Genomic DNA, 12,529 nt, shown 5'->3' on the forward strand with positions numbered 1-12,529 from the left:
GCCATTTAGGTGGAGAAACTAGAGGACCAAGAAAGAAAAAAATATCATTTTCAAAATTTCATATGCACTAATTATTAATTAGTAAAATGAACAAATTAATTGTTGAAAATTGTAACCACTCACAATTTTGCTATGCGTGTGAATTTAATATCAACAATTAATTTATTTATTAATTAATGATATTACTCACTTTGATTTCTAAAGTAAATTATTCATTTTAACATGATTTTATTTAGATAAAAGCCATATCAAAAAGATTACTCATATATTTAATATTTTAATGTCGAGTAAAGACATAATGTTATGATATTAAAATATGTGTGATAAACTTATGTTGCTCTCATAACATTAGGAAATTTTTTGTAGTACAACTATTTCTTCTAAAATAAAATAATATTTTAAATCAACTGTTTAAATATATGTTTTAGTTATATTTATCGAGAATAAAATAGAAATAAAAAAATTCTACTCCGTTCAACTTCAATTATAAGCAAACGAATATATTTATTTATTACCTTTTAAATATAAATAAAAATCAATTACTATATCAACCTTAGATAACATTGTTCCAAAAATATCCTTATATTAATAGTTATTATGTGATAGAGAGAATACAATAAATTAATAGAGGGAGTACAGACTACATACCCCTTTTATGCATTCATCTTTCTCCCATAATTTTAGATAATACTATATAGTTTTTAAGAAAAATAAACTCTAACAATCTAAAGTTTAGTTGAAAGTTAAGTTTATTCCAAATACTATTATAATTAAGGTTTGAAATCAAGTACTCTCAATTGATTTAATTTTAACTAAAAAAAAATTAATCACTTGAATCCAAATATTCCAAATCCTAAATAAGAGCTGAAAGTGATTTAAATGTATTAAATTTGTTTTTAACATATTCGAATTTTTACAAATAGAATTAGCCTATATTTGTAGGAATGTTCCAAAAACACGGTTACATACCACTAGAAATTTGAGCTTCTTATATGAAAACATGAGATTTCAAACAAACACCTACTTAATGTTGTCTCATTTATTCTAACTTCAAATTTATTATTGAACTAATATTAAACATAAATTATTTTACATTCAACTAATTTTTAATAATATTTTTCAAAAATAAATTTATTTTCAAGTTACTTTTGACCAAAATCATTTCAACAAACATGAGGGTTTTGTTTTGGTTCATTAATGGGAATATTACTTTGTATTCGGTTAGTTGCAATTTTACTGTGAAAAGGAATTAGACTGCTTGTATATATTTTCATGTATTTACATCTTGTACTTGTGTGTGTATCTTATTAAGTTGCAAATAAATAATAATGTTCCAAACACACACTTTAATAAAGTAAAAAAAAAGGCAATAAGAATCAGAATACCAGTTTCTAAGGAATGTCTTCAAGATTTATTCATGAATGTCGTATTTCCCTAATAAAACAACCTTCCATCATAACATCATCACAAATCACATTCACCCCCAGGGGGTTGTAGGCATAAATAAATAAATAAATAAATAAATAAAAATAAAAACATAAAATAAGCCATTATAGAAACAATTTACATGTTGCAGACACATAATACTATTTAGAAAACCCCCTAAAATAAAATAAAAAATTCACAAACGGGGTACAAGTATAAACAAGACTTTATACCCACAAAGATGTAATAGTAAAAATACAAAACTTGCCAAATACCTAACTATAAATAAATAAAAACCACTCTTTTACTTCCCTACTATACATCCCAACCATCTTTCCTACTGTCAAACCGCCATATCCGACCCGCCAAACTTCCATACATCTCCGAAAATTTCATTAGACAATTGCTTCTCAATTGATAATGCACGTTCGTGTTGCGGCTAATTGCCGCACCGGAAAACTTTGAAGTGTCGATTGCCCAAGCTGGTTTCACATAATCGACTGTTCTCGATGAACTCGCATTTGCATACAAGTAGTTCAAAAGCACATCTTCACAGTTAAATAACTTGTCCACCATTTCCCTCCCTGGTTTAGCTTCCTCGCCCCAGTACCTCTTGAAAGCTACCTTTGAATCGATGAAAGCTGCACCGGTAAGAATCATGTTGTAGCCTTTATGCGTCCGGGCATATTTTTCTCCCCTGTACTTCAGCGGGCTACCAGCAATAAGCCGAGGATAGAATCCAACAATTCGGTCGGGATGTTGACGCCACACGTTGAAACCTCGCTCAACATCATCACATGTCATCATAATATCGTCATCAAGCTCAAGGACTGCTCGAGTTTTTATCAAAGGGTCGTCCTTGAATCGGTTGTTTAGAGAGTTTTTATCCTCTACCCTGATCCTGACTGGTACCGCTGAATCTAGATCACTCATTTTCGGAGGGATTCCCTTGTTCCACACTACAACTATTTCGGACACGGAAGAGCATCTTGAGTAATGTTTCACATACATCTTTAAGTTCCAAAGACGGGCGTCATAGGTCATTGTTAATAATGTGAACTGAGAGTATTGACCTTTCAACGGGTAAGGTTCTTCGGAACCATTGCCACCATAAATATTTTTGAATCCTATGCACATCAATCCAACCCCTACTACGAATATAATAGTAAGAATAAACCTCCTAGCACAAGCATTATGCTTTACCTTACCTCGGAGAAAGTTTGGGACTCTATTCACGCGGGTGCAGAACCGTCTTACTTTCGAAGAGAACGCATTTGGCCTTTCCCAAGACATGATAGTTAGATTCCTCTTCCCAGAGTTATGAACGAACCAATTGAGAGGGACAATACAATTCACAAACCCGAGTAACACACCCAATAGCATAATGAGTATAGCAGTGACTGCAAAAGAAGCGCAACCAACCATGAACCGCCGGATTGAATCTCCAGAAGGAACACGATCCCCATCCATAACACCAATCCAACCACCTGACGGAAGTCGTTGGGCGTCTAAGTGATGGTATCTAGCACCATTCCAAGCATTTCGACTCTTGTTTGATTCAACAAAGCCCAATGGTACTTCAATTTCTTTGTACTCTTCAGATGTAAGAGTTTCTATCTGAAAAGCACGCACCCGTCTACCATATGTATCACCACAGTCCTGACCTATACGATAAAGTTTTCCTTCGTATTTAAATGGCCTGCCTCCATTGCGAGCTCCCATGCTCTTGTCAATGTTGTAAATTGGATTCTTCTTGTGAGGTTTCCAAGGACCGAGAGGTGAATTGCTATACCAAATCTCCAACTGACCATTTTTCTTGGTGCCAAAACCACTATGATCCGAGCCAAAAAGCCAATATTTCCCACCATAGTCGACAATAAAGGAATCAATAAGGGGCTTTTTTATGAGGACCTTTTCCAATTTCCACTGCAAAGGAAAGTTAACAGCTTTGTAGAGACGAAGATCTCCTCTTTTACTCCCCTCAGGCATCATATATATCTGCAAAGTTACAATTGAAACAATGAAATGAAGATTACAACTACAGCGATTAGTTTTAAGAAGTAAAGTTAAGGTACTGCAACATATTCACAATACATGAACATTAATTTTCATGGAAACAATACCTGGCCATCATGCTCAAATACGTAAGGATAAGAAAGATGCCAGTCCTCATTCAAGGCAATTCCGAGTTGTTGCCATGTTGCTCCCTTATCAGTACTTTTTGAAACTCCAATATCACCTTGCATAGTGATTGAATTCTTTGTCTCATAGAACAAGTATAAAGTATCTCCCTGCAATGTAATGCTGCTATGAGTGAATAGGTTGATAGTGATAATTCATATAAAAATAAAAATAAACCTAAAAACTCAATCGCCTCAATAATGTGATATTGACGAGTATTCTGTAAATATTTTGGATCACTCATGTATCATCTAAAAACATAGTCATGCATGAGGCTGGTATACATACAAACTGTATATAATGCAGGAAGTATTTGGTTGCAACCTTAGTGATGCCAGGAGCTACTGATAAACTAACTTAGTTTGACGTACTACTTTTTAGAAGCAACAGAATACAGTGAAACAAAAATGGTAAAAATAAAATAAAATAAAAAAACAGCATCCATTTTGAAATTATAATCTTCAAAGAAAAGTTAACTTGTACGATTACTTTGAAAGGTACTATTTGTTTTGCGCGAACAATTTAACGGGAATTTCACCCTGTTCTCCAATACAGATCCTAATTCACCAATTATATTTTTCCTTTATAACAAAACTTGAATATTTTTTCTACAATGATAGGACCCCGTGTATTATGCCCCACTCTATCATACTCAGAAAAGCCTAAACACTACAAAGACCACAGTACATGATTGTCGATCCTCCTAGAAAAAAACAGTTCAATTTTGATGTTACCATATTAAGACTTGTTCATCTTTGTTTATAAACTTGGAAAAGAATTTCAAAGGGAAGTTTCATTTTCCGGTCACCGGACAAAGTTTATTTCCTTTCCCAAACAAAATATAATGGTCCAAAGGAAGAAAAATCAGATTGACAATACTCAATAGGTCAAGTATAAGTAACTAGATGTTCGATCAAATCAAAATGTAAATTGAAGATAAAAATTGATGAAATAAAGTTTATATGCAACTGTTCAAGACACAAAAAAGAGGTCTACTACCTTTAGTTTTACTTTTACAACATTGACAACCAAGAGGTCTACTGTCTCTTTGTATATAGAAAATAGGACGCCAGTTATTTATAGTTATCAACAACTTGAAAGGTTTTACAAATATACCCTATTGCAACTAAAAAGATGGAAAGTATCTTCAATGCATAGATGGAGATATGGGAGTGAGTATAGAACCTACATTTCATAATGTTTACCGAACCGATATTAGCTCCTTAGCAGTACAACTAATTGATGATTTTGCCGTAAGGTCCTATCTAAGAATGCCTAAAAGTAATGAACCAACTACCTTGTAGTTAAGAACAAGACCTTGTAGATAAGAACAGCATGATTTCTCACTAACCCCACCTACCATAAACTTTCATCTTAATTCTCAATATATGATGTCATGATCAGACATTTTAAGTTAATCAGGAGAAATTATTAGTATAACGCAATGTATTATCTTTCACTATGCCTTGTAAAATTCTATATCAAGCATCAATTCATTGTGGATTAGTGATTGTATCCATAGACTGACTTGGCAAAGAAAACAGCAATATGTATTAAAAAAAGTGAGGATTTTGCCTGCCAAAATGGTCAAAAGGAACAAACCAAAAGAAAACATTAAAATATTACATAGAATCCAAAGCACTGGATATTGGAAGGAACCAAGGGTTACAAGAAACAGTGACTTACCTGAATAAAAAGAAAAGGGTCAGCAACAAAATTACTTGGAAAACCAGCATCAGAAACAGAAGCACAAGTCACCACAGGATTTGCAACAGGCCAAGAAGCACTATCATCATTGGATACATTCGACTGCACACACAATCAAAATCATCACTTTCATAAAACAAACAAACACCAATCCATCCCTCAAAATCCACATGACAAACAACAATTACCCAATTAAAAAGATTTCTCATTGATTAGCATAAGTCACAATACACAGCAAGGGTGTTTAAAAAACTGATATTAAAAAAAACACTAAGGTCTGTTTGGGAGAAGTATTTTGGAAGATATGGTTTTGGAGGACTAAGTCTATATTTTAATATTAATATGTATATTAGGAATTTTAGAAAAACCTAAAAGAATATGATATATGATCGTACAACATTTATATCATGCTTAATTCATTCTTTTGCTTAATTTTGAAAAGGAACACAAAATATCTCCTCCCAAACAGACCCTTACCAAAAAAATCATTTATTTGAAATTTTATTATAAAAAAATGGCAACTTTAATATATAAATAATCAGAATCATGCAGATGAAGAACAACATATGAAAGGCCAAGTAAAACAAGAGTAAACCAATGAAAAGAAAAACATAGAGAAAGAGAAAGAGAAAGAGAAAGAGAAAGAGAAGAAACTTACAGATTCTATGGGTTTAAGAGAGAAAGGTGAATGACCATAGAAAATTCCAATAGACCAAGAACCCTCATTATCATCTTGACAACCAAAAGGGGAAATAGCCGTATGAACAGAAGGAGAAAACGCAAGCCAACCATAAAAACTAGCAATCGATCCAAACAAAACGAAACACCCAAAAAAGAAAACAAAACCAGAAGAGAAAATACGATTATAGTAGTGTTGATTTTCCATTCTCCACCTACACCAACACTTCATACTCATATCACAACAACTACCGTTACCAATAACATTAGAACCGCCGCCGTTAATGTTACTACCACCGCCTCCGCCGCTAATCTGACCGGAACCCATGTTTTTTTAAACGGTGGCTGTAAATGCTCTGTGTATTGAGTGGAGATCTTAAACCGCCGTGGCAGCGCCACCGTGTTACAAGTGAGTCGACAGCATTTGACAGTTCACAAAACCAGTTTCGCTTTTTTGTTTTGGGTTTCTCTCTCTAGAACTAGAGGAACTTTAACGGGACAAAATCGTAATTTTCAGAATTAATGTGTGACCCGACCATCCTTCTTATCTTCGTATTTCTCTATATATAAACCGTTCCGGAGCCATACTTCAATGATTTTTTTTATTTTTTTATTATTATAATCAAATAGAATTTGATTATCTTATTCGAGAGATTAGTTGCAAACAGTCCATTATAATTTTTTTTGTTTCGATCGATTAGTTTATACATATTCACACATCATCAGGAGTATCTGATCATAAATTATGTTCATGTTTATTTGTTTCCTCGAATAATGTTGTTTTACATCCACAACAAATAATAGTTTATTTCGTCAATAGAATATTAAATTACTATATTTAATTTAAAAATTATTTAATATAATGTGATAAATTAAATATCTATAATTTGAATAATAATATAAAATTGATTTACACTTCATATGACTATTTTTAAACTTTATTAATTTATTAATAAAAATTTTAAATTAAATTACGAGAAAAATAAATATACATTGTCAGTATAGAATATTTTTATACTGACATCAAGAGTGAGAATTACCAAAAAAATTATTAGTTTGAGAGAAATAAGAATGTATAGTTTTATGTTTATCTACCATAATGTTATATGTTTAGCTACCAAAACAAAAAATTATTACTAAAAAGTTAAGATAGATAAAAAAGAGTTAGAAAAATTATCACTCAGAAGGATATATATGTGTTTGGAGGTGTCTTGACACTCAATCTCTACTACAACTTTAAATAAAATATTTTTAGCAAATTAAATTATTAACACATAACTTATAAATTAAATTAATGATATATTTCTTATGAATAATTTAATTGTTTAAATTAAAAATTGAAAAATATATTAGTTATTATATATTTAAGAATGCATAAATTTGATTTTTAAAGCATTAGAAACGTCATTTTTTAAAATAAATATTGTTGATTTTTATATTTTTATTACAGTCTTAATTTACATTTTATATAAATCAAAACCATTATAAATTTTTTTCATCGATTAAATTTAATATATTTTATTTTTCTTCATATATTTAACCCCTCATATAAATTAAGTTAACTTTATCATTGAAATTCAATATAATTCATACATTTTGATACCATTTAATTTACCCCACTGTTACGTTATAATATAAAAAAATAAATAGTGAGTATTAAATTATTTTACAATGTCCATATCCATTCAATTATAAAATATGCATTCTTAAGATGACGTTAAATGCGCGTATGCCAAAAGGAATTGAATAGTAGTCGATGTGATTTTCAGTGTTAACTTTTCAACGCGGAACGAAACTTGGCGAATGGTGTGATTATGATGTGACGTGGTTATTTCATACGGAAAGACGTAATCAACGAGGAACTATCGTCCAAAATAAAATACAAAAATAACGTTATTTTTCATATTTATTTATTGTTTTAATAATTAAAAAAATATTGAAATTTTAATCTTTTATTTTTATCGTTTTATGAAATTAATTTTTTTATTTCAAAAATCATTTGTTTTAATATTTTATTTATATTTTTTAATCAAAAATAGTGGTATGGCATTTTTTAAAATAGAATGGCATAAAATCTAATATCATGAGATTATCAACACTATAATATTATTCAAATTGATAGAAATTTAATAATATAATTCAATGTCGCTAAATATAAAAAAAAATGAATATGTGAACAAATTCACAATATCTAAATTAATAGAATAAAATGATAAAATATTTATAAATATGACAAAGTTTTCATGTTTAACTAAATTAAAGTGTCTGAAATATTTATTTTTAGAGATACGATGTGGAAGACGCAAAAATCGTTTATTGAATTTACATTAGATTCAGGTTGATCTGTCAATATGAAATCAAATAAACACCGCAACAAAATAAAAAATTAAAACAACACCCCAACATTGTGGAAGTCAAAATAACATCGCAGTATGACGACGAAATCACAAAACAAAATACTAAATAGATGTAAAAATCACTTATTTGAATAAAAGAGAATGAAAAAACAATTTAAATTAATGATTTCAAACAAATAAATCAGACATATACCCCCTTTTAGACGAATAAAGAGAATTAGAACAAAAAATGTGCGGGAGGCGGGTGCTAGAATAAATTTTAACTTCATAAATTATTTATTTTTATTTAATTAATGATAACATGTAAATGATTAGTCAACATGGATAATTCTACATCGTTAGATTGTATATCACATTATTTAAAATATACGTCACATTGATCAATTTCGCGAACAACTAAAAATAAGATAATTAAATTTACAGTTAAACATATTTTAAATTTTATATAGTTCAATTGTAATTTTGATCATAATATTTTTACCAATTCACATAATGTGTCACACACAGTGAAAAATAAGTAATTTTGATTTCTCCTTTAGATTTTGTAACTAAAAAATAGCAATTTGACATATTTTAAATGACGTGACATACAATTTTACGATATAAAATCATATAAATGCATTAATTATTTACATGTCCTTAATTAAATTATAAAAATAAAAACTTTTTAAAGTTGAAAATTAAATTTTAGAAAGTTTTATTACTATTTCATTACATGACACGTTATTTAAAGTATGTCACATTATCATTATTAATTAAAAGATCATAATAATAGACCAAAATTATCATATTTTAAAATAAAAAGACTAATTTCCTAAATAAATAAAAATAAAAATAGAAATTTGTAATTTAGCCATTTTATATTTTATTATACCTTGTAAATATTTATACTCAGGTCTTCTATGGGAATCAATCAATTTGACACTAGTCGATACCGGTAAAAAGGTGAGTATTGGTATTCATAAAGTAAAACAAACACATAATTTAAATTACTTAAAAAATAAATAAATGTAAGAAAAAAACATATAACGGTTGGAAATTATACTCAATGAAGCTTTAAATAGCATTTTTTTTATAACCTCTAAATTACAACACGGTACCATATTTAATTTATTAAAGAGATTAAGTCGATTTTATAGGTTTGTTTAATTTGTCAAAAAATAACATATTGGACAATACAACTTTAATTGCACTGTGTTTGATTCATAATTGATCAAGAGAATTAACAAAATTAGGTTTATAACATAAAAATAGAAAAATAATTACAAATGTGACAATACCAAGTGACATATATATTAATGGTTTTTGATCTTTAGTGTTGACGATCAATTCATTGATTAAATTTGTAATTTATCTAAGTCGATATATATAAATCAAAATCAAATAATATTACATCAAGACAACGAATAAAATAATATCGTCTTCACACATCAAAATTATAGGAAAAACGTGAAAGAAAAACTATATATATATATATATATATATATATATATATATTAGATAAAAAAAAAGAGAAAAATGATGTTAATGAGTGATTTAGAGTTTTAACGACTTTGAATTTGTAACTTTCAACTAATTGACTTTGATTTTTTTATATTTAAATTATTGCATTTAAATGTTGATCTTATTTTATGTATTGTATATATTTTAGTGAATGAATGTCATTTTTAATTAAAAAATTGTTAATTAAAGTTTGTGGTCGGGATGACAAAACAAGTTCACCTAGACTAACATAAAGAAAAAAAAAATTAACACTTATTTTTAAGTTTAATTGCAGTTTTAGTCCCCTTATTTTAGCTTAATCGCAAAAGTAGCTCCTTCATTTTGTTTTTCCCCAGTTTTTGTCCCTAAAACAAAATGTTGGTCCAAAACTTGATGAAATTTCATTTTTTTTAAAGTCGTACTACACCATTTATGATAATAGATTTCAAGTAAAATTATTGCACATGAAATTTTAAGGCATGTTGTGACTTAAATAAATGCAAAAATAAAATTTTAGACAAAAATTATGTTTAGGGACCAAAACTGAGGAGAAACAAAATAGGGAGACTACTTTCACGATTGAGCTAAAATAGGGAGATAAAAACTGCAATTAAGCCTTATTTTTATTTATAAGTTACAATTTATTTTTTAGTTTTCTCCTCCGAATAGTAGAGAGGAAAATTATTTGAATTAATCACTTTAGTTTCATGTTTTTAGCCTCGTGTTTCTAATAATTTTTTAATCGGTGGATTCATTAACTTTTTATTTTTGATGTCGTGTTGACTTATTATAAATTTTTAGATGATAAAATATAGTTGTTTGAATTATATTTTTCATATTTTTAATGAACTAAATCGGTACATATTTTAGTTTTCTTAATTTGTTTTATATTTATATTTTTGCAGTTTTAAAATTGTTTTTGAATATTTTAATTAATAGTTTTAATTAAAAAAATCAATCGATTAGTCAATTCGCCATAAAAAGAGACGTTGATAGATTTTCAACTCTACTTTTATAGTTGGCCTGTCCCATAAAAAAAATAGCATTGTTAGATTTTCAACTCTATATTTGTAATTGGCTCGTTCCATTTATTTTTTAACAGATTAATAACAAGACGGAATGAAATAAGATAAATTAACCTATTTTGCCTTGAGTAGTTTGTGATAATCATATCACCCACAAATAGTAGTCCATCCAGCAGATAATAGCCGTAGATTTTAAAAATAAATTTCGAATTTATTTTAATAAATAAAAAATAGAAGGACGGAATAAGCAATTTGCGTAACTAAATCGTGGCCGTCGTAATTGGATTGCAGTGTTTGGATTTATTACGAAGGAGGCTATGGTTTCAAATTTGAAGGCGCAAACAAAGTGAATTAGTTTGGGTCCACTTTTTATTGTTTTATAATGGAAGTTTGGGTCCACTTGCTTTAATTTTCCAACAATGGAATTATGAAAGGAAAGAGGGAGGATATTACGAAGATGTACATAATTAAAGAAATCTAGGCACAAACCAACATGCTTTGTACAGTGTGGATATGACTTATAAAATGTACAAAAAAAAACAGCTTCCTTTGAGTTAAACTAATTTACTTTATCTCATACACAGAGGACAATCATTCTTTGATAGTATCCCTTGACTTGTCTTCCAATGTTCTTCCTTGTGTCTTACTAGTACATTATTAACAACGTTGATCTTTTGATACTCTAATTTTAATATATATAATTTAATTAATCAAGTTAATATAATATTTCATTTTCTTTTCCAACAATATTTTATATTAGTAGACTTTCGATTATTTTACATTGATAATCAACTACAATTAATCAACACATTAAATTTACGTATAAATTATATTTTCGGTTTTTTATTTGATATATTGTCAATATGTGATATATTGTCAATATGTGATTAGTTGTTAGTATAAAATAATTTTTACAAAATATTTTATCTTTTTAATTATATTTTGTCTTTATGTAACATTATCACATATTGAATAGATATATTTTATCTAACAACAGTTATAAACATATTTAAGTAATGATCCGTATTAGAGATTATGTGAAGGGAGCTGTTGATCTTCTATTGGTTTGTTCGATCTCTTACCTTTCTTCAAAACTTGATATATTTAAAAAGGTAAAATTGTAAATTAGATAATTTAAATGGAGGATTAAATTTGAAAAAAAAAAATGTACTAAAACTTGATATCTTCAATTTTATAAATAGAAATATAATGCATATTGCTTTGTTTTAAGATAAAAAATTATGTTGATCATATTCTTAATGTTGATCGTATTTTTTATTTATATTGATTATGAAAAATTACCATTGTTTTGTGAATTTTGTAAGATTGCAAGACATTCTATAGATAAATGTTGGAAATATTATGATGGTTATGAAATAGCTCATTTTATTGAAGATCAATAAAAATAAAGTTGGTAAAAAAGCGTGTCTTTAAAAACACTTTGGGTAATATCGAGACTAAAATATATTCAAAGTAACAGTACTCATTGAGTTGTTAACTCTACGTATGTTGATCATATTCCTAATGTTGAACAAGAATTTACCATTGTTATTCAAGAATTTTCTCACTTTGGTTGAAAAAAAATTTGATAAGAGTTGCAATGAAGCTTCTAATTTGGATTAGATTGATTTTGGGGAGTTTGAAATCATTTTATAGATTCTTCACGGATATGAG

The 12,529-nt window shown here is 28.3% G+C and overlaps 1 protein-coding gene across 1 annotated transcript; it reads right to left on the bottom strand.

Moving 5' to 3' along the window:
* Nucleotides 1-1,524: 1,524 nt before the first annotated feature.
* Nucleotides 1,525-6,544, bottom strand: LOC101507497 (glucosamine inositolphosphorylceramide transferase 1). Its single transcript, XM_004496104.4, has 4 exons — nt 5,972-6,544; nt 5,293-5,415; nt 3,549-3,716; nt 1,525-3,423 (listed from the first exon to the last, which is right to left on the bottom strand). The coding sequence occupies exons 1-4, from the start codon at nt 6,317-6,319 to the stop codon at nt 1,741-1,743; spliced, it is 2,322 nt and encodes a 773-aa protein (XP_004496161.1). The 5' UTR covers nt 6,320-6,544; the 3' UTR covers nt 1,525-1,740.
* Between the last annotated feature and the right edge of the window lie 5,985 nt (nt 6,545-12,529).

This window comes from Cicer arietinum, chromosome 4, assembly GCF_000331145.2.
Source record: "Cicer arietinum cultivar CDC Frontier isolate Library 1 chromosome 4, Cicar.CDCFrontier_v2.0, whole genome shotgun sequence".
Classification (NCBI taxonomy): domain Eukaryota; kingdom Viridiplantae; phylum Streptophyta; class Magnoliopsida; order Fabales; family Fabaceae; genus Cicer; species Cicer arietinum.

Bases quoted from the DNA above. Each gene is read 5' to 3' on its own strand.
- LOC101507497 (XM_004496104.4), bottom strand. From the start codon at position 6,319: ATGGGTTCCGGTCAGATTAGCGGCGGAGGCGGTGGTAGTAACATTAAC. The intron at 5,416-5,971 runs GTAAGTTTCTTC...TTGTGTGTGCAG, and splicing joins CTCTTAAACCCATAGAATCT to TCGAATGTATCCAATGATGA. The intron at 3,717-5,292 runs GTAAGTCACTGT...ATTACATTGCAG, and splicing joins ACCCTTTTCTTTTTATTCAG to GGAGATACTTTATACTTGTT.